Genomic DNA, 22,491 nt, shown 5'->3' with positions numbered 1-22,491 from the left:
TATACTAGAAACTCCAAAAACATTTTATTTCTTCAAAAATATTAAAAGCTGAATGTAAGAAAATCAAATAGTACAGAAGAATAGATGGTTAAAAACTGGAAGTTTTCTCTCACATACCCTTCCTATTCAGCTCCCTACTGATAAAAAATACTACTTTCCAATGTTTACCACTGTAAGGTATTTTTCTTCTTTGTTGTAATACTTAGTATATGAGTGTGTATGTGTATCTGTGTTTCATTTAGTTCTGAAAATTAAATGAGCTAAACAAAAAAGTGTAAAAAATACTAGTAGTGCCCAGTTTACCAATTATATTATTTATTGTGTGTGTATATATAAATATACAAGTCTTATATAATGAGATTGTGTGTTATGTTGATTTGTAGTTTGTTTTTCTATTTCCCAATATATGAGTCCATTACTTTTCTATTTTTTTTATATATAGAAATGTTGGTATATCCATATACACACACACGTGTTATTTTTTTTAAAAGATTTTTTTATTTATGCATACAGAACTGAGGACAAGCCAGAAGTGTGGGGGCAGTGAGAGAATTCACCAGAGTCAGAGTGGGGAGCAGACCAGGCAAACTGAGGAAGTACACTGCTGATAGGGCCACTGTGCCATGTGGGTCACCTCCCTGGCCAGGGATTGAACTCATGCCAAAGCAGCTATCAGTAGCTTTGCAGTGTTGTGCTTTAACCCATTGCAACACCAGAGAAGGCCCTGTACATGTTTAAATTTATCCTTCCATCATCAAAAATATAAGCTTTTCCACTTGTTGCTATTTTAAGTAACACCTGTATATTTTTATACAGAATAGATTTCTGGAAGTGATTTCTTAACCAAATAAAAAAACAAGCCACTTTTCATTTCAAAGCTTATATCTAAATTGCCCTCTGCAGAGATCAGTCTATGGAATTTGAATTGATAATATTTTTACAAGTTGGTTTATTCTGTTTCTTGCTTATTTAGTAGGACAATTTATTTAACCTCAGAACAATATGAGTAAAATGGGAATAACATTTATCTGCCTAGTTTTAACTACTCGTTTTATATATATATATATATATATATATATTTTTTAAAAGATTTATTTATTTATGCATACAGAACTGGGGTATAGGCCAGAGGTGTAGGGGTGGTGAGAGGATTCACCAGAGATAGAGTGGGGAGCAGAACAGCCTGACTGACGAAGTACACTGCTGAGGGGAGCAGCGGGCAAGTCTGGAGAGGTCTGCCATACCATGTGGATCAAACTCATGCTGAAGTGACTGCTTTAACCCCCTGTGCCACCCCGGAGGCCCTCGTTATATTTTTGGAAATAGTAATTTAGCCATCATCTCAGATGTTTTTACTGTTCAGAGATAGTTTAGAGTTTGGTATTTACAGCACAGAATGTTGTTAATAGATACTTTTGAGTAATTCAGTTTTATAAGAAAATCATGGATTAATTGCAACAAGTAAAATGATTGACTGGTGTTGGATATGAAATTTAATCAAAATAAAGAAGTGATGTTTTATCAGAATCTTACTCTGTTTGAAAATAACAAAATGCAGAGTAATGGACTGTGAGCAGGGGAGGTGAGAAAACTATGTTGACTACACCCCAGGAGAAAAATCCTATCTTGTGAAAGATAAACACGAATTTAAAAAAGAAAAAATTGAAAAAATATATTATTATAGTGTTTGTTTTGCCTATATAAAACAAACAGTTGTGCTCACAAAATAATTATGGTTGTGATAGTGGTTGTTTAAGTTTGCTTATAAGTAACAAATTTAACAAACCTAATTCAACTGAACTAGAGTAAAAAGTGGTAGTTTATCCTATAATGAGGAAGAACATATGTTAGGTACTAATTTTAGGCATAACAACTCAAGAGATGAAAGATATAACAACATCTTGTTTCTTCATTTCTTTGCTCTATTGACTATAGATTATAATTTTCAGTAATAAAAAGTAGCTTCTTCTGCCATGTCTGTAATAATTCTGAATCTATTTGATTATATTCATCTTGACCTTGTAACTGGTATCATAAACTCACATGGGATGGGATGGTAAAGGATAAAATTGTGAAGTCTGATAACTCAGCATGTTATGTGACTATTCGATTGCTAATTCTTAGATGCATCTTTCATAATTCTAAACATAATCATAACCAGTGGCTTATCTTAATCTAGCAAGCTTGTATATACAGTATGGCAGACAGTATTACATTTTAATAACATACAGGAGGCAGGAGGTTAATCAGTAATGACTAAGGTAATATTGAAGAAGCTGCTCACTAATGATTGAATTGACTAGTATTCAACTGATAGTTGAAGTGGGATGATGTTTCTCATGTTGCAGTTCACACAACTTCAGCATTTTTACTATTTCAACCTGCCTCTTTCCAAGGGTAAGAGTTAAAGGATTTTATTTGTATTTGGAATTTTTGTTAAGTCAGATGGTGATTGATAAAGAAGTGAGTCAGTCACATTAAGAATTTAGTTTTAAAATAATTTATCCTCATTCCTTTATCTTGAAACTAAAAATAATGAACTGGTGATAGAAGTGATGAAGAATGTAAAGGCATGATATTTCTTTGAAAACCAGAAAATCAGAATCTTACCAGTGTTTTTTCTAATTTTTTTATTCCTGATACATGTGAATTAACTTATATTAAAATGTTTAGTCTCTGCTTGGGATAACTTTTCTTTAAAGGGAATATTTTCACATAAGACTTATTAAACCCTTGATTATAATCCTGGTGTCACTTTGAAAGCATTAATTACCATTGAAAGCATTACCTTATTATTTGTGACTGTTCCTGAAAAATAGGTACTGCTTATGACAATTTCATCATAAATTGTTCTTTTTAGTTTTCACTTGTGAATTACTAGGCTCCAACTGAATTTTTTTCATAGAAATCTTTCTTGCAGTTGAAATGCATTAATGTTAGATAGTAGAAAATTATATGCCTTTGAAAATACTTTAGAAATTGTCTATGTTTTAGGGGATCATGTTTGTTTTTTCCCATTTCATAAGAACTGCTAACTCTAACAAATGTAAAGTAGTGAATAGTCATATATTTTGTGATCTGAAGAGGTAGGCATTTTGGAAATTATGCTTTCTAAATCTGTATTTTCTGCAAGGATAATTGGTAAGTGTGAAAAATAATAAAAAGCAGGATATGAGAAGATTAAACCAACCCCTGACATGACAAACCTTTATGTACTTTATTTCTAAGATTTCAAAGCTCTTTATGCCATTAAATCCATTACTGCTATAGTGGAAAATAGAAATAATTGCCCTTTTAGAAATTGACTTGCTATATAAAAATCATTGTCATAGGAAATGAATGTTTTTCCCATTTTAAAAGTAGTATATTTTATATAGTGATGCAAAAATAATTTTAAGCTTCCTTTTTCTAATAACTTTGTGAAGTAGAATATGTGCCTATCCTATTCTATTTTGAGCATTCCCTTTTTTTCCTCTCATGAAGAGATTGGATATGAAAGTTTAACAGGATAATGAATTTGTTACTGCAAACAAATTCCACCCCCCCCCCAAAAAAAAATTGGACTTTTGAAATACATTCTTTCACAAAGTCAAATGTAATGGTAACTTTGAATGGTTTGTTCTGTGTGGCTAAGTTGTTTGCAACTTTTTATTGAAGAAGAATAATAGCATGTAGAGACATTTCTGATTCTTCTGTATTAAATGACTTTTTCTTTGATCCATTTCTATTAAGGCCATTTCTTAGTAACTTAAGAAGCTTCAATGCTACAAATCAGTTTTTAAAACCTAATCCAGGTTAGATTCAGGAAACTAGTATTTATCAGTGTTAATGAAAACAACTAGGAAAGCCTGTTTGAAAGCAGATAAGAACTGCTTAGACAACAAGAAGTGTAGGAGCCAAACATCAGAGAAGGCAGACATTTACAGATGAGTTTACCCAACAGTCTTTGTCTGCGGGAGTTTTGCTGATGTGGAGTGTGGGTAGGAAACTAAGCATTCAGTCATCAAATCCTGGAGTTCTGGTGATGAAAAACAGAAAAATAACCCAGAACTTTTTAGTGGGCTTAGGGAAGTTATGTATATTATCCCCTGAGTGCGTTTGTTGATTCCTGAGAGCCACTGCTTAATTTAAAACCTAGGCAGAAAATCAGGATGGAGCTTGTAGTATTTTTGCAAGACAGAAGTTAGATATGTCATCCTTTTGGAACTGATCCTTGAACAATAGGTTCAGTTAAAACTTGGGAGGAAAAGAGGAGGCGGGGGAACAAAGGAAGATAATTCTTACCAAGAGAGCACCCTAATCTGGACTCATCCAGTGGCCTAATAGGAAATAAATCTTCTATGAATAAAGATGACATCAGAAAGCTTGGCAAATTTTTATGGAAAGATTATAGGATCCATGAAAAGGACTACATTTCTAGAACAAAAGGAAAAATAGCTGATATAAATAGACCCAGAAGTGAGCCACATCATTCATATCCCATTTTGATAATAACCACTTTAAATATTTAAACTATGGTTAATTATCATGAAAATAGAAGAGACTGGAGAAAAAAAGACTTAAAAAGTGAAGATTTGAGAAATGAAGATATTGGCAAGTACAAATTTAAATAGAAATTCAAAGAAGGGTAAATACCATACCTAAAATTAAAAACTCACTAGATAGGTTTTAGATTAGATGCATTAGATGCATTAGACAGATACATGAAAAGTACTCAACTGAAAAACTGAGATAAAAGACTGGAGGAAATAAAAGTGGAATCAGAGATTTGTGGTATACGTGAAAAGATCTAAGATTTGAATAACTGAAAGGAGAGAAGAGAGAATTGAGCAGAAGTAATTTTGAAAAGATGATGTACCAAATTTCCTACATGTTATAAAATATATTAATGGTTTCCCTAAGAAGGTTAGATGTATAGAAAAACCACAACTGAACGTTAAGATGCTGAAAACCAAAGAAAAAGTCTTGGCTGTAATCTGATAAAAACAATAATCACTTTCAAAAGAGCCAGCAGTAAGATTGATAATATACTTCTCAGTAGAAACAGTATAAACGTTTTACAAAAATGGCAGCTCACCTACAAATCTATAAATCTAGCAAAAGTAAAAATAATAGTAACAATAATAATTTCAGTCAAAACCCAGAAGAACCCATTGCCAAGAGCCTTGACAAAAAAGTTAAATGAAAATAGCAATTAAACAAATCTACAACAAATAGAGGTGTCTTCAAAGAAAGAATAAGTCATTCAGTTACCATTAAATTGAAGAATAATGGAAAAGGTGAATATGTGAGTAAATATAAATTGATACTGACTAAATTAGTTTTAAACATAAATAAAATGAATGTCACTTACAGAAAAACAACTAAGTGAACGGTGATGAAAATAAACAAAGTGTTGAAAAATTCTAACATTATTGAGAACATGGTAGAATAGTATTTCCTCTTAGACTATAATACATCATCAGAGGCTATTGTAATTTCAATGTTAATAACTGAAAGTTTTTAAAATAGTAAAAAGGAAAAACCAGAATAAAAAAGTAATTGGTTGATTAAGTTTTAAGAAACCTAAAATTGGTGAGTTAAATAATCTGTATTTTGAACAGTGGAATCATATTTTTAAAAGCTTTATTAAAGAGAAATACATTATTGTTCCAGTCTAAAAAAAAATGTAATCTATATAATACATGTATAATTATTTTGTTTTTCTGACAGCTCCTTTGTGATATTGGCCACAGTGAAGAAAAACTGGGTTTTAACTATGAGGATATCATAATATGGTAAGTATAGTTCAGTTTCTCCCCTCCACCCTTCTAGATTTTAGTGATTTTTCTTTTTATTAATTTTAAAACTAAAGATAGTATAACTCACATTAGATTTTATAGAAATGTGTTTTTGAACAATAGAAAAATTTAGAATTTCCAGTATTTTAAGCCTTCTTACTGCTGCTTTTTGTGATTATCACAAAAAAATTATTGCTAATGTTGAAAATTACCTGGACTTTACTAGTTTAAACTTCTGTATTAAATTTGAAATTCACAAAATGAGTCTCCGTATGTCCAAGAATAGGAACCTATCATTATCTCTAGTTCTAACACAAAGTACTTTTACAGCAAAACAGATTTGCCCACACTCATCAATAGAGGCATAATATTATAGTTTATTAACTACCTTTTTGGTATGCTTAGGAATTACAAATGATATACTCTGTACCTACCATCATAAAGCTTTATTTATTGTATTAAACCAATTTGTTTCTAACCTATCTAGGGGCAGTTAAGCAGGCAGAAAGAAAGAAATTGTAGAGGTGTACATGTGATACAGCTTGAAAAAAGTATTTAATTTTCTATTGTTGATATAAAATAAACTGCAGAAGGTAGACTAAAAGTAAGTTACATTGTTATTGATTGGTAAAGATATATCAAGGAGGCACAGATTAAAAACTATCATTAGTGAAGTTCTGGAATCACAGTGATTGATTTTTATATAAATAAAATTAGTAGTCGTTTTGTATATTTCAACTGAAGAAGCATTTGGCGCCATAATTTTTATGTGTATTTGAAACTTGGGCAGTAAAACTTCTTTGCTTGTTTTTATACAGTTTGCGGTTAGCTTTATTGAATGAAGCAAAAGAAGTGCGAGCAGCAGGGCTACGAGCTCTTCGATATCTCATCCAAGACTCCAGTATTTTGCAGAAAGTGCTGAAATTGAAAGTGGACTATTTAATAGCTAGGTAATTTTCCTAGAACTGCATATGTTTTTTAAATTGTGTATTAAGTTTTAGCATGCTGATCATAAAACACAAATTTTATGATAAAACCTGTTATTTTTTTTTTCATATATATACAGCCAGCTACATTCTATTCTTGAGTAAGGTATAGAACATTTTCACCTTGTTTCACCAGCCATTCTCACTTTTTTTCATCTTAGACTATTGATAGTTTTTTCTTTTCTTGAACATCATACATTGGCAGTATACAATCTTATACTTTTATTTCCTCAGTACTCTGTGAGATTTAGTCATGCAATTTTTAATTGTTTTGTAGTGTTTCATGTTATGGAAAAAAACACATGATTTATTTATTCCATTCTGTTGATGATTTTCTGAGTTGCTTTCAGTGTATGGCTATTGAAAAAAGCTGTCCCTTATATTCTTGTGCAAGTCTGTTGATAAAACTTAAGCATTTATTTTTCCATGGGTTGTGTTATGTATATAGGAATAGAATTGGTAGATAGTAGGTTTATATAAAGTTAGTTTTTAATAGATATTACCAACTTTCCAAAGTGATTGTACCAATTTACAATTTCATCCAGTTTACCATCCTACCATCAATATTTATTTGAGAGTTCAAGTTTCTCCACATTTTCATCTGCACTTGCTATTTTCAGCCTTTAATTATAGCCCTCTGCTGTGATTTTTATTGTGAATTCTTACTGATTTTTGATTTGCATTTTCCTGATGATGATATTAAGCACTTTTCATTGGATAGCCTCCCTGTTTTGTGCTCATGTGTAAGTTGGATTGTATATCCAGTTTATTGTGTAGTAGTTCTTGATGTTGTCTGGATATGATTCATTTTAGGTTTATTTTTGAAAATAGCTTGTCCAAATCAGTCTGCTCTGCCTTTTCATTCTCGTCAATTAAAAAAAAAACAATTATGAAGTAATTTTATTTAGGTTTTTTGTCTCTTTGGAATATATTCTGCTTTCTTCCTGAAAGTGGTGTGTTTTATATATGGTAAATGGACTTCATCTAATGTAATTACATATAAATACATATACTTATGTGTGTATAAGTATATATCTATATATGTATGAGTTTTTCTTTTTGCTGTTAGTTATTTAGCACATTTGTTTATGGTCCTGTTTTGGGGAAAAAACTTACTCTTAATATTTTGGTTTATAAAAACTTTTTAGCAGTTGTTGTAGAGATTACAACATGTATCTTTGCAATGTTAAGGTGTACGGCTTCTATTACCACTATAACAATACAAGAAAGTCATGTGCTTTATCTTTTCTGCTTTCTGTGTTACATTTTCAAATTTCTATATATATTTGTAATCCCACAGGACTTTCTAATTATTGTTTTAAACTGGAACTATTTGTATTTTCCTACACTTGTTAAACATGTTACAGCATTTTTCTATCTTACATTTCTATTTTCATTTTCGATCACTTTCTTTTTGATGAATTTCCTTTACTGTTTATTATAGTTCATGTCTACAGGAGATGAAATCCTTCATTTATATTTCTGGAGTTTGTTTTAACCTGTTGACAAATGAGCAACCTTTCTTTTTGTTGCTTCTTTGTAAGTGGTGTGTCTTTTTCTCTACTTTGAAAGATTTTTCCTGATACAAATTCTTTGCTCTGGTACCCCAGCTATGCAGTTTTGGATTTCTTCACTCTGCCATGTGTCTCTAATGCCCTTACTCTGTTGTCAGCCTTTTCAGCCTTGTGCTTCAGTGTGGTTACTTTTTACTCACATACTGTTTTTTTCTTATTCCTCCATCTGGCTAATAAATCAATCTCTTGAGTTTTTAATTTCCGTTACTACATTTCTTTCATTTCACTTTTATTTAAAGACTCTAGGTCTCAGCTTTATTTCTCCCATCTGTCGTTCTGTTTTCTCTGAGCATATTAATCACAGTTATTTGTAGCCTGGTGACAACTCCAATATGTGAATCACCTGTGTTCTCTTTCTCTTGTCATTTTCCCTTAGTTTTTTGGCTACTTGGTCCTCTGTTTTAAAGAAGAGATCACATTATCATATTGGATGGGACATTGTATAATCAGAATTTGTTATTTTTATTTTTGTTAAAAATTTATTCTGCAATTTTCACTTATAACACAGATTATTAAAGTTTGATTTTACTTTATCTTTGCTTTAAGAAGTTGCTATTTTGGATCTCGTGTGAAGTATGGATATTCAGCAGTATCGCTTCATGTTGCTCAGATTTGAGTCCTATCATCTATCTTAAAATAATTTATACCTGTCAGATATCTGCTTTGCTGCTTAGTTTCTCATTCGTTTCTGGAATTTTAACCCTTCTTTTGCACATAAAGAAACTGACAAGAAAAGAAGTTGGCTGCATATTTTTTAATACTTATTTCCCCATGTTTCCTTCTTTTTTGGAATTTCCTCCTCAAATCCCAGTCACTTTGGCTGCACTAAAATTTAGCCTGTTTCCAATCTAGCATAGTTTGCTTTCTCTTAGTACTCATTCCCATAAGACTGAGGGGATACACAAGGGTCCCCAAGGACAAAACCTCTTTAGATATGGGGCTTAAACCACTCTTCTATGGGTTGTTTTTCATTACCCTTTTAAGAGTTTGCTCTGTATGTATTTTGTTCAGCCTTTGTAGTTTTTCTAGCAGGGAAATTGGTCTGCTCCAGGTCTTTTGGTTGTAGCCAGAAATGGAAGTCAAAAGTCTATGTACTTTTCAATTAAATTGCTGTAGATTAATTGTAGTCAGACAAAAGAAACACTTGTTGAATAGCAAACTATATATACATTGTGTGTATATATATGTGTATTTTATATGTAGTATAATCAATTTTTATATAAACCTGATGTACATGTTGACTCAAGTATATAAAAGATTGAATTAGTAAACTAATTGAAATAGTAAACTATTCAAACAATAGTAAACTAATTGATTGAAATGGTAAACTATTCAAACAAATAACAATGAATTACTCTACCTGGTATGCCCAAGATGTTTTAGAAATTAAATAAATAATAAATTATATAGAGAATTAGCAATTAAGTGATACTTGATTGAGCTCAATTTTTGGAGTGACTTCACATTTTAAATTATATTTTGATAAAATGGAATTTTTGTGACTAGTACATAGCACTTTTAGTTTAAAAATAGAATATGAATCTTGACCCTGATTAAAAGTATACTCTGAAATATAATCATGAAATATTTTCCTTTAAAACTTTTCATAAGATATTAAGGTAATTTTTTTTCTGTAGATTTCTGATACTTTGCTGTTTTTTATTTTGTGTGTGAATGTACTTATATGCTATTTCCTTCCTGAAGTTATAAAGTTCTTAATGTTTTATTATGGCAAATATTTATCACTAGAGATATATAAGTTAACTAAATGTCTGCTGGTATGAAAAATGTGTTAATTTTTAAATATAATGTTTATTTTTATAAAGCTATGTTTGGTTTAGTGGTATTGTACAAAAATTTTTAAATAAGAATTTTATCAATAATTGAATATTTTGTGTATCATTTAGGTGCATTGACATACAGCAGAGCAACGAGGTAGAAAGGACACAAGCACTTCGATTAGTCAGAAAGGTATGCTGGTGGGAGTAAAGTCAGATTTATTGCTTTTGCATTAAATACCAATTTTTAGACCTAGACTAGTGAAATTTTAAAATTTACATATTTAATTTTTATTAAAAATTTAATTCTGGACCCTCCCTGGTGGCGCAGCGGGTTAAAGCACAGCACTAAGAACCTTAAGCCACTTCCGCATGAGTTCGATCCCCGCCTGCTCCAGAGGAGATCCACATGGCAAGGCAGACCCCTCCTGACCCGCCCACTGCTCCCCTCGGCAGTGCACTTTGATCATCTGCCTGTTCTGCTCTCCACTCTGTTCTGTCTCTGGTGAACCTCTCTCCCTCTACATCTCTGGCCTGTACCCCAGTTCTGTATGAATAAATAAATAAATCTTTAAAAAAAACTTAATTCTGTTATATATATGAGTTAAATAGGTCTATTAAGTTTCTAAGTAAGCCTTAGTATTTTGTTTAACAGTCTATGTGATTAGATATAACCAGGATAATATTTTTTATAAAATGTTCATTGTAAAGAATATTTTTCTTTAATAGACATGTAAATGAAATAGCTGCTTTGATGCAGAGTGCTTCCCCACTCTGATTTTCTCTTGTGTATCTAGAGCTAATGTTTTTAAGTGGATGTCATAAATAGTTACAAGCTGGTGGTTTTGAAGATTAATTTGAATATAATCCACGGGCAGTTGCAATAAACAATTCAGGCCGTTGTGTAGGATAAAAGATCATAATCTGAATTCTGCAAGAGAAGAAGTATTAAGGAGAATCCATAATACTACTAATGAGAGGCCTTTAAGAAATGTTTTTGTTGCTGTTAAATGTAATGTGATGCAGTGAAATAAAGGAACAGCATTAACTTGGTTAGAACACTGGTTGATTAAAATGTTAACATGTTTCTTCATGAGATCTATTTTTTTTATTGTAAAAATGTCAAAATTAAGCTTATCAGTGCTTATAAAAACATTGAAAATTATTTTATAATGATATTTTTTGTTCTTTCCACCTTTGAATTCAGAATATGCTCTGGAATGGTGGACTATTGAGATTGTACATTAATTAGATCCCCCTTTTTTTTCTTTCAGTTTTATAGTTTGTGGTTAGTAAGGAGTTTGGAGATAGGTTACAATATTTTTGTTTGGTAGGTTGTTACACCAAGATATGATTTGAATTTTCATATTTAAATTCAAAGATTGGATTTATGTTTTTTACTTATTCATACAGTCCTTCCTACTGCATGATTTTGAGAATTCAATGTCAGAAAACAAAATTGTTTCTGAAGAACATAGAGCAACCTTTGGTTAGTGTGAGTTATATATGTCAATAATTTTTCACACTAAGAATTAAAAATCAGAAATTTTTTTTTAAAATAACAGTAAATCTATTACATGGAAACATAAACTTTTATAAAAATAACTATATTTTCCAAAAAGATAATTTAGTGATTAAAGTAGTCTTACTTTAGATTTTGGCTAATCTCTTTAATGTTTATTTTGATACAAAATAGTTGGATTGTCATTTGCTTCTGCATTCACTCTGTTGTGATTTCACACTCACTGAATTTGAAAAACTTCACTATATTCTTGTGAAAGGATGAGTGTGAAAAGGCAAATAATATCTTTGTATTATTATGGAAACAGTTTTAATGTTACAGAATCTTGAAATTATTGTAGGGACCCTTAGTTCCCTGAATCACACTTTGAAAATTGCTGTTCTTTAAATCATTCAGAAGAGAAACGACTCCAAATTGATTCATACAATTCAGTCAAATTCAGCTTCTTTGTATTATTTAGTAAATATTTTATTTCAACTTTGTGAAAATTTTTTATACAAGTTAAATTTAATATAAAATATTAGTAAAAGTCCATTAATAGTTTAGTAATCCCTTAACAAAAGTCTTTTGTCTTCTGAAGAACAGAGTGAATTGAGTCAGATATCATTTGTGAATCCAATAATAGAAAAAGCTCTTGATTAGAGGGTAGAATATAGGGTCAGAAGAAGAGTATTGTACACAGTCCTTACCTGGTTTAGCTAAAAGCAGTTAAATGGAACTCACTCTTGCTGAAAACAGGGGCCTCTGTTGGCCAAAAGACTGTAATTTCCTTTGTACTTGTAAACAGTGGAGCACAGGGCATCTTGGCAACGATCTAGTGGAAATTGTTAATATTGATTGGGAAGTCACTGAAGTTTTTGGCATTCAAAAAGATTTTTTAATTTTGTTATGTAAGTATTAAATCTTACATTTAAAAAGAAAAAGCAAAAACATTTGTTGCTTTAGGATAACTTTATCAATATTTAAAGGGTACTCATGTTCCTTTGCTTGCTCCCCCACCCCCTAACCCCCTGCCAAATACCTCTGGTTTTTCCTCTTACTTTCCAAACTGTACAGCTCTTCCTGGTTTTTATCTTTCATTTTCTATGTAATTTTCTCACTGCTAGTTGTTATTCTTTATCCTTTTAAAGTTTTACTTCCTCCCTGATTTAAGCTGTCATTTTCCTTATACATTATTTCTTTTTTCATATTATAGGTGATGAACATGTATCACAGATTTCTATAGTTAAAAGGGATTATTTTAGGGAAATTACTTACCATTGATACATGCTAGATATTGGTAAAGCTAGAGAGAAGACTCAGTTTTGTGTTGGCCAATGAATCCTTTCAGTATTAAGCACAATCTGCTCATCTTGGCATTCAGAGCCCAATTTTAGTCCAACCAATTATCACATGTCTCAGTATCTCATTATGCATTTAAACTATCTGCCACCAATAATGTTCTCATTGCTTCTTTTCTATTCTTTTCATTTGCACCCCTTCCACATTATAGTCATCCTCTAGTTTTAACTCATTTCAGATATTTCCTATAGAGAACTCACTGCTTCTCTAATTCCTTTATAGCAGTTCTATACATTTATTATCTACTCATGATCTGTAATTTGTTTCATATTTATCCTATCATTAAAAAAAGGTGATATAATCTTTTTTAACGTCAGTAGAATAAATTTGATGACTTTTCCCTTACTTAGTATTTATTATGAGTAAAACTTTTTTTGATATACACTGAATATAAGAGGTGCTGTATATTTTTTGTAGAAAATACTGGTAGCATTTTAAATTTCAGGTTTCCTTTCTACAGCATGACAGTTGAGATTCAGAGAGTAGAATTTTAAACTTGAAAATTTTGAAATTATTTTGTCACACACCTTCTTACGTTATAGCTGGGGAAACTAAGACACAATAAGCATTTATTTAATCAAAATATTGGTTTGTTAATGGTAGATTTAGCTCTGAAAGTCAGCTTACCTGACATTCTAGCTAGCTCTTTTTGGGAATACATTATATGTATTTTACTGTTTCATTTAGTCTCCTTGGAAATACAACAAGTATTGAAGTCAGGTTAATATTATAAGAAAGTTAGAATTTTCTCACTTGTGAAACGTATTTTACTGTATTTCTTTAACCTTTACTCCCCAGGTTTTTTCCCCTCAACTTTTTCATTAGTGGAAAATACTGATTTCAAAAAGAATGTGATAGCCATTGTGGGTACTTCTGTTACTGGAAATCCATTTTATGAACTTTGTAGTATCGTATAGTGCGGTTTAAACCATTTGCAAGTACCCTAGCTAATCAAATCTCCCTTTGATTCTCGGTGAGACTTAAATTTAAATGTATCTTTCATTTAGTTAAATTGTCAACAGTCATATTTTTCCATTAGAATTCAAAGCCCAATAACATACAAGCACATTTAAATAATTCCCCTCAGGGCCTCCCTGGTGACCTCATCATTATTACCCTTATGGCCTGAGTTCAATCCCTGACCAGGGAGCTAATCCACAAGACAGTAGCACACCTCTCCTGTCTTGTCACTGCCTCCTTGTAGTATATTTCAGTAAATCCACCTATTCTGCTCGCAACTTTGGTGAGTCCTTTTCTCCTGGCACCTCTGATCTACACCCCAGTTCTCCTATGTAACGATAATGATAATGATAATGATAGTAATGGTTCCCCGCCCCCTCATATTTTATTATCACCCAGACATAAGTGATTCTTGCACCCATTTCAGGAATCTTTTACTTTGAAATCGCTCATCTATTAAATAGTCTTTATCTATAAAGAGTATTTAATTGTGTAATTTGTTTTCTGGTTCGTAATTCGATGTTATATATTGTCTATTTTTTAATATTCCAAATGTTATATTGTCAATTATACTTTTAAGTGAGATTCATCCAGTTTTATCATCAGATTAAACTATTTTCATCATAATTTTTTTAAACATTAGAGTATTATGGATTACTATTAATTTTGCTTCCTGGCAGAGTAACAGTGATGGCTAGAGATAGGGAGATAGGCATTTATTGCAGCAAATTGAGAAAAAATGAGTGCCCAAGTCAATGAATTTGATGAGGAAAGGAATTAGGAAAATGCAGTATTTGGTGGGATTTTGTGGTGATTGTATATGGAGATTGTATATATGGAATGTAGTAGTGTGGTATGTTAACAGCTTTTGTTACCACCTATTTACTATGTCTGTGTACTGAAAAGTTGTTTAAGTTATAGTTCCTTTTGTAGTGGAGCTTGTAATCACAGAAACATCATGTTGATCAACCAGTTTATAATCTGAGCAATATGGGGAAAATGCCAAAGTATTTTTTCATAGTAATGTTTGTTTTTATTTATTGCATCAACTATTAGTTTTATTAATCTTCTAATACCATATTAAACAGAAAATTTAAATTGGTTGCCAGATCTTGTCAATATTTTAAAGTCATAAATACCATAGTTAAAGAAAAATGTATTTAAAAATGGTTTTAAAAATGGATTATGAAATAAATAACTTCATTTTGTGATTCCTCCTGTTGCAGATGATTACTGTGAATGCTTCCTTATTTCCTAGTTCTGTGGCTAACTCCTTAATAGCAGTTGGAAATGATGGACTTCAAGAAAGAGACAGAATGGTCCGAGCATGCATTGCTATTATCTGTGAACTAGGTCAGAATTTTCTTCAAGTAATAACAATGTAGTGTTTTGAAAGAATATACAGCATTTCTTAATGCTTCTAATATATGACTCTTTAGAATAAGCATGTTAAAATGTAGAACATTCTGACGATGAAATAGAGGACTTTTTTAACATATGTTAAAATTGACATGTACCCAAGAAAGAGGAGAAAAAATTTTTTCAAGGTAAGCAGGTGGAAAATAACAGTGAAATGAAGTCTTAGACAACAAAATAGATTGGTTAATCTAGCTCATGTTAATAGAAAAAAAGGAATAATTACACAGTTTTGAGAAGTACTGAGGGCAGATTATTGTAGGAATTGTAAAGCCGTTTATGTATTTGAAAATCTTATTGATATGAGGAACAGGATGTTATAGGAAGTTTGAAACAGTTTATATATTCGAAAATCTTATTAAAATGAATGGGCAATCAGGAAATTTTAACTACTAGTAGAATCAAACTTAGAAAACATGCCATATTGAAAATCATAGAAGTACTTGATGAAAAACATGATCTTACATATTTTATCTTAACTTACTTCTAGGAAGATAAAATTATTTTATAATGTAATCTGATCAAGAACATTAAAAATATATGATACCAATTTATGAAAGTAACATTTCATATAACTATATTTATATACACAGATGTATATACACATATCTCTACACATATATAAAATAATTGAAAGGCTACTTTGTTAACATTCTGGAATCTTTCAAATTAATACTCTTAAATTGAAGATCTTTGCAAATATTACATCCTTTTAGCTTTTAATTAGTATTTAAAAGTCTTTCAACTCTATTAGTAAGACAGTATAATAAATTAAGTTGCATAATGGAAAGACACTATTTGTAGGCTGTCTATCTAGAAAACTGAATGAAAAACAACATTTAATTGACTATAGTGGAAACATCAAAGTACAGATTGATATATTTCTTTTGTGGTATTGTTAACAATAGCAAACATAGAAAAAATAACTATTTTCAAAGTAAAACTATATTCAATGAATTAATAAGTACATGAATTGTATGTATGTAGAGTACTTTAGAATTTAATTCTCAAGAAGGCACAACTCACCTATACCTAGGTAAATAAGATTAGAGTAGCAGAAAGGGGCTAAGTGATGTGAGGGAAGCTTCTAAGATTGTGAAAATTTTATACCTTGAATAGAGTATTAGTTCCCTGGGGATATACATTATTCAAGTTTTTTTGAACTGTATGCCATTAAGATCTATGTAGTTTACAAGGTAATTTTACCTAAATTTAGGAAAAAGTAGAAGCTTAATTTTAAATTTTAGCAAGAATAAAACAGAGAGAATCAGTAATGAGTAAAATATTTTTAAAAAACCAGTAAATAGAGTGAAGGGTTAGGTTTTTTTTTCATAAATTTGAGGAAACTGCTTTTATTATCAAGAGATAGTAAAATGAAAAGAAGTCAATAATTCTAAAATGTATATACAGAAAAGTTTTGTAATACAAAGGTATAAAATTCAGTATGAAAAATATGCTAGCATACTTAATAAATTATTGAAAAAAAGTTTCAGTTTCTTGGAAATGTTAATCATAAACCCATGTAAAACATACATAGTTGTTTGTGAGTACATGAAAAGAAAATGTTTTATTTTTGAAGTAAATGAAGAGTTTCGGAGCTTAAAATATGACCTTAAAAATCTAAATTACAAATCAAGTAAGGGATTTAAAACAAATAAATGGCAAATATTCCTAATATATAAGTTGTTCAATAATAGCCCAGTTTTCTGTTTTTATTTTTTACTAATTACCCCAATATAATATTTTAAGTTTTTCTTTTTTATTTTAGCACTTCAGAATCCAGAAGTGGTGGCCCTTCGAGGTGGACTAAACACCATCTTGAAAAATGTGATTGATTGCCAATTAAGTCGAATAAATGAGGCCCTCATTACTACAATTTTGCACCTCCTTAATCATCCAAAGACCCGACAATATGTACGAGCTGATGTAGAATTAGAGGTAGGAACTTTTAATATTCTTTCTAATTTTCAAATATGACTTAAAATACATCCTTTTACATTGAACAAATATTTAAAGTAAATAATAGGTATGGCACAGTATTCATAATCAAACTTATTAAGCAAAATTGGCTTATTCCTAGAAATATTTTGTAGCTCATTTAGTTTGGATGGAATTGAAAGTATTCTCAAGAGTATTTGATAAATATGTACAGAGAATATTTTATTATCTATGGAATTGTATGAAAAGCAAAATAGAACATAAGATTACATAAAATATTTATCTGTTTATTTAAAAAAAGGTCATTTATTTTGGAAGGCTTCAATACATTGCATGAAAATAGCTCCAACTAATTATTCAATATTTATACGTTAAGCTTTTCTGAACTTGAAAATATGTTGTTAAAAACGAAGACCATCTATACTTGAAGGAAATAAAATATGTATATTTTTAAAACACTCTACTAAAACATTTTTACTAATTCAGTGTTTTTTATAGTTTAAAATAATGAGGCTACTATATATTCCTTTGTGATAAAACATTTAATGGAGGCTAAAATAGAATCATTACTATATTTTTACAGTGTTGTCTGATTCAGATATCACTCAGTAAATGTAAACCAACAATTCATTTGTATGTGGGTATGAAATTATTCAATATGTAAAAGATATGCTATTTACGCACTTATTTTTAAAACATTTTGTGAAATTTACTTTGTATTTCTAATATTATTAGGGCATTAGAAATATTTGAGATTAAAAATTAACATGAGCCTGGATCACTAACAAGTTTAAGTAGAATATTCTTTGTGATTTCAAATATATTATTCACTGGAATAAACTGGCATTTTTAAATTTTAAATCTTTTTTAGTGCGTTCAAATCTTTATAAAGAGGAAAAACAAATTATAAAATAAAAGAATATAATATGTGTAGCTTTTTTTATTCCTATGTAATTGTATAGCATATTAGCAAAGCCTTTGCAAAAATGAAGAAACCCCAGGCCTCCCTGGTGGCCTGGGGGTTAAGTCTAAGCACTGCCTGAGTTCAATCCTAGGTGAGGAGACCAACATACATTTGGTGCAGCAGATCTTGTCTTGCCCACTGCTCCCCTTAGCAGTGTATTTCAGTAAAAATCTGCCTGTTTCTCTTTTCATTCTGTCTCCAGTGAATACACTCATTCCTGTATATACTATTCTTTTATGCAAAGTAAAAAAGAAAAAAAGGCAGGGCTTCTGGTATTAAAATAAATAAATAAATGAGGAACCTTGAAAAGATTATGGTAGGCTTTTAAAAACTACTATCTTTCATATATATTTTTAAAATAAGACATATTCTTTTTTTGTTTTTTTAAAATTACTGAAGTATCATGGAACAATTTTTATACTCATTTATTTGTGTTCATTTTTTGTTTGTTTTTCAATTTTTAAATATTTATTTTCTTAAATTGTTGTTAATTTTTGGACAGTATTTTATTTCTTCCTTTCTTGTAGCCCCTATAGTTGTCCTACCACCATATTGCCTGTGCTCCATTATTAGAGTCCCTTGTGCTTTTTCCTCCCCTGTTTCTGATCCTTCTTCCTCCACTCCCTTTCTGTATGTCTGAGATCTGTGGCCAGCTTGCAAGTTTTGTCTCTTTCCTGATCCTTTGATTTATCTGTGTTTCCCATATGAATGAATCCATTCAATGCTTACCTTTTTCCTTCTGACTTAATTCGCTTAGCATAATCCCTTCCAGCTCCATCTATATGTTGCCACAGATGGTATGAATTTATCTCTTTTTGATTGCTGACTAGTATTCCATTGTGCATATATACCATATCTTGATGCATTCATCTGTTTCGGAGCATTTAAGTTGTTTCCATACCTTGTGTTTTGTAAATAGTGCTGCAGCAAACATGGGAATGCAGGCTTCCATCCAGATTAGTGTTTTTGCATTCTTTGGTTAGATTCCTAGGAGCAGTATTGTTGGATCATCTGATAGATCCATTTTTAGTGTTTTAAGGAATCTCTATACAGCTTTTCATAGTGGCTGGACCAAAAATCGTACATAATCCCCTCCCCACCCCCTCCTCATAACAAATAACAAGATACCTTAGAAAAACATTGATTGAGCACATAGACTTTGGGCTATACAGATAAGGTTTTGACTTTTTGCTTTATGACCCACTACTACTTTGGGTATGCTGTTCCCTCTTTCACTTGTTTTTCTTCCCTGCTGGAGAGAATGAAGGTCATATTTTTGTGTTAAAGAATTGCTGTGGAAGATAAATAATGATGATGATTTTGCCTCTTTTATCTCAAAAAATTCTTGCGAAGAATTAATACTATAATAATGATGACAGAAACAACAGCAGCAGCTAATACTCCAAACTTAGAACAAGTTAGGTAGCATTGTAGGTGCTTTGAATGTGTAACTTTTATGTACATGTTTTATTTAATATCTGGAACACAATAAATGTTCAACATAAGTTAGTTGCTCTGGGTGTTACTCATTATCATCATTATCATTGCAGTGTCAACTGTTACTATGTTTTTAGTTTTGCGCTCTCTACCAAATTTTCCTCTTATGAAACATCCCATTTTTAATTTACTCCAATTCTATTCCTACTATATGAGATTATTTTTACTTCAGAGAGAGAAAATTGAGGACTTTATAAAATGTTAATAGAATATACAGTCTGTAATGGTTGTTAATTAATTGTAATTTTTTAATTGTAAGTTTAAAGAAGGCATGTTTTAAAATTTAGAGTAGGATAGTTCATATCATCTGCTGTGGAAAACTATAACAATGGAATAATTGTAAAAGTTATATTTAAAATATCATAAAACTGAAAGCAGTGAGGTCAGAGAGAGTAGAATTCCATATAGGGTTGACTGTTTGAGAACTATATTGATGATCTACAGATGCCTTTGGAAATAAATAACTTGCAGATTTTGGGCATAGGGAAGAGGCTAAGAATATGACCTAAACCTAGGTAGAAGATGAGAATATTTGGTGGTTATGTGAGTATAGAGTAACAAATCTAGACACATGAAAAATCCCCATATTTACTGAAATAAGAAGCTAGCTACAATGTCAAAACTTGAAGTACAGTAGAATGTGCAGTATATAAGAGGCACAGGCTTCCTGGGAGAAAGGGTCACAAGCAAAAGTCCAGAGGAGTCTAGGAAGTAGGGAATTGGTTATATGTAGTTTTCCCTACTGCACCACAGACTAATTAGGATATAATTAGTGGCTAAAAATTAGGTGGGATTAGAAAAACCTGAAGAAATTTTGGCAGTTATATGGTGCTTAAGTGACAAACTGGATAGATATTTCTTAGCTAATTGCCTGTTTTTGACATTTCTCAAATTCTGAAGCTACTTGAGATGAGTAAGTAAAGGTGTAAGTTCAAAACTTATGAACAGTATAGGGAAAATTTCTAATGTCTCACAGCTAATGAGAAAAATACTTGCTAAACTCCCTATTGACATTACTAGGGTACTGTACTTTAGCAATAGGGGAAAACCAGTCTTATAAGAATTACAGTGTGTAATCAGTTTAACTCAATTGGTGGTTAGGACAAGATTTTCAGTCTGTTAACCAACCTGACAGAGAACAGAATGAATCAACTCTGGTAATAACATCAGTTGGAGCCATTCATAAAATGCACAGTGTCTAACATTTGATCAGAAATGTTTAGTCATACCAGAAAAAATCACATGATCATAATAGCAGGAAAAAACTATTCTGTAGAAACATACTATGGGTGATAATAGATACTGCATTTAAAGGAAAAAGACTATTAAGACAACCATGGCTAATTTGTTTAGGAAAATGGAGAGCAGGAGGAAGAAAATGGAGGAAATAATGGAGCATTTCGTAAGGTATTTCACATATACTACACAAAAAGAGCCCTAGTACTAAGAACTACAGTATCTGAAGTTCTGAATCAATAAGGTGGAAAATTCACCTTGTACAAGAAAATACTGCCAGTAACCTAAAAACAACTCTGCAAGCTATCTAGAGTAAAGCATGCAGAAGACAAGGAAATAACACAAGGGATAAAATTATAGTTAAAGTATATAATTGTACATTCTAGAAAGTGAAAATGTTTAGAAGCAAATATCCAAGGAGACAAAGACTACAACCTTTGCTTGTAAATCTGATAAAACTTTATGTCCAAATAATAATAATACAAAGAAAACAGCATTAGTCACATCATGGTATGATTATTGAATACTGAAACTAATAAAAAAGCAGCTTGAGGCCCTTCCTGGTGGTGTAGTGGGTTAAAGCACATCACTAAGAAGCTAAAGCCACTTCAGCATGAGTTTGATCCCTGCCCCGGAGGTGACTCACATGGCGAGGCAGATCTCTCCTGACCTAACTGCTGCTCCTCTTAGCAGTGTACTTCGTCCACCTGCCTGTTCTGCTCCCCACTCTGTCTCTGGTGAATCCTCTCACCGCCCCTGTACCTCTGGCCTATACCCCAGTTCTGTATGCATAAATAAATAATTTTTTTTAAAAAAAAGCAGCTTGAAAGAAAAAAAAAATCTTTACATTCAAAGTGATAAGTCTGACTGCCAATTTCCCAATATAAATAATGAAAACCAGAAGACAAAATCTTCAGAATGATAAAAGAGAAATCACAAACTTAACCTAGAGAAAATATCTTTTAAAAGCAAAGGTCAGACTAAACTTGTCAGATTAAAGAAACTTGTCAGATTAAAGAAGAAGGAAAGAAAGAGAATTTAAAGACACATTGAGTCTCTTTCTTGGATTGCTTACTTTTATATCATAAAGGAAGCAGTACAGCAGATGAAAGTGAGGTACACCTGGGGAACAACTGAGTGTTACTTTACAATTAACTACTGCTTCTAAAGTAGTTAATTGTTAGGGCCTATGGGTGAACTAGTACTCCAGTCAGGTTTTCCAAGTATTGAAACCCGAACAATATTTTGACTGCTATCTTATGAGGGACCCTGATACATAACTGCCAGCCAAACCTTTCCTAATGTTCTTGAGTCATAGAAACCATGTGAGGTAATCATTATATTATTATTGTTTCAAAAGTGAGACAGGCATAAAGAAAGGAAAGGCTGAAGTGAGTCTTCACTTAGAAGTAAGATTGATCTAAGATAAAGAAATGTAGGAAGAAGGGAATGAAAAATTCCAGAAAATGTTGTGTGTGTTTGTGGGGGAGAGAGAGAGA

The 22,491-nt window shown here is 31.2% G+C and overlaps 1 protein-coding gene across 1 annotated transcript in view; it reads left to right on the top strand.

Moving 5' to 3' along the window:
- RICTOR (RPTOR independent companion of MTOR, complex 2) overlaps positions 1-22,491 on the top strand; it is a 101,537-nt gene that overhangs the window by 27,239 nt on the left and 51,807 nt on the right. The window contains exons 3-7 of the mRNA XM_012721873.1: positions 5,713-5,777; positions 6,599-6,730; positions 10,248-10,311; positions 15,168-15,294; positions 17,126-17,295. Of these exons, the coding sequence (XP_012577327.1) occupies positions 5,713-5,777; positions 6,599-6,730; positions 10,248-10,311; positions 15,168-15,294; positions 17,126-17,295 (558 nt within the window). The remainder of the gene's footprint in view (positions 1-5,712; positions 5,778-6,598; positions 6,731-10,247; positions 10,312-15,167; positions 15,295-17,125; positions 17,296-22,491) is intronic.

This window comes from Condylura cristata, unplaced genomic scaffold, assembly GCF_000260355.1.
Source record: "Condylura cristata isolate star-nosed mole 26May11 unplaced genomic scaffold, ConCri1.0 scaffold00007, whole genome shotgun sequence".
Taxonomy (NCBI): Eukaryota; Metazoa; Chordata; class Mammalia; order Eulipotyphla; family Talpidae; genus Condylura; species Condylura cristata.
This window is presented reverse-complemented; position numbering and strand designations above follow the sequence as displayed.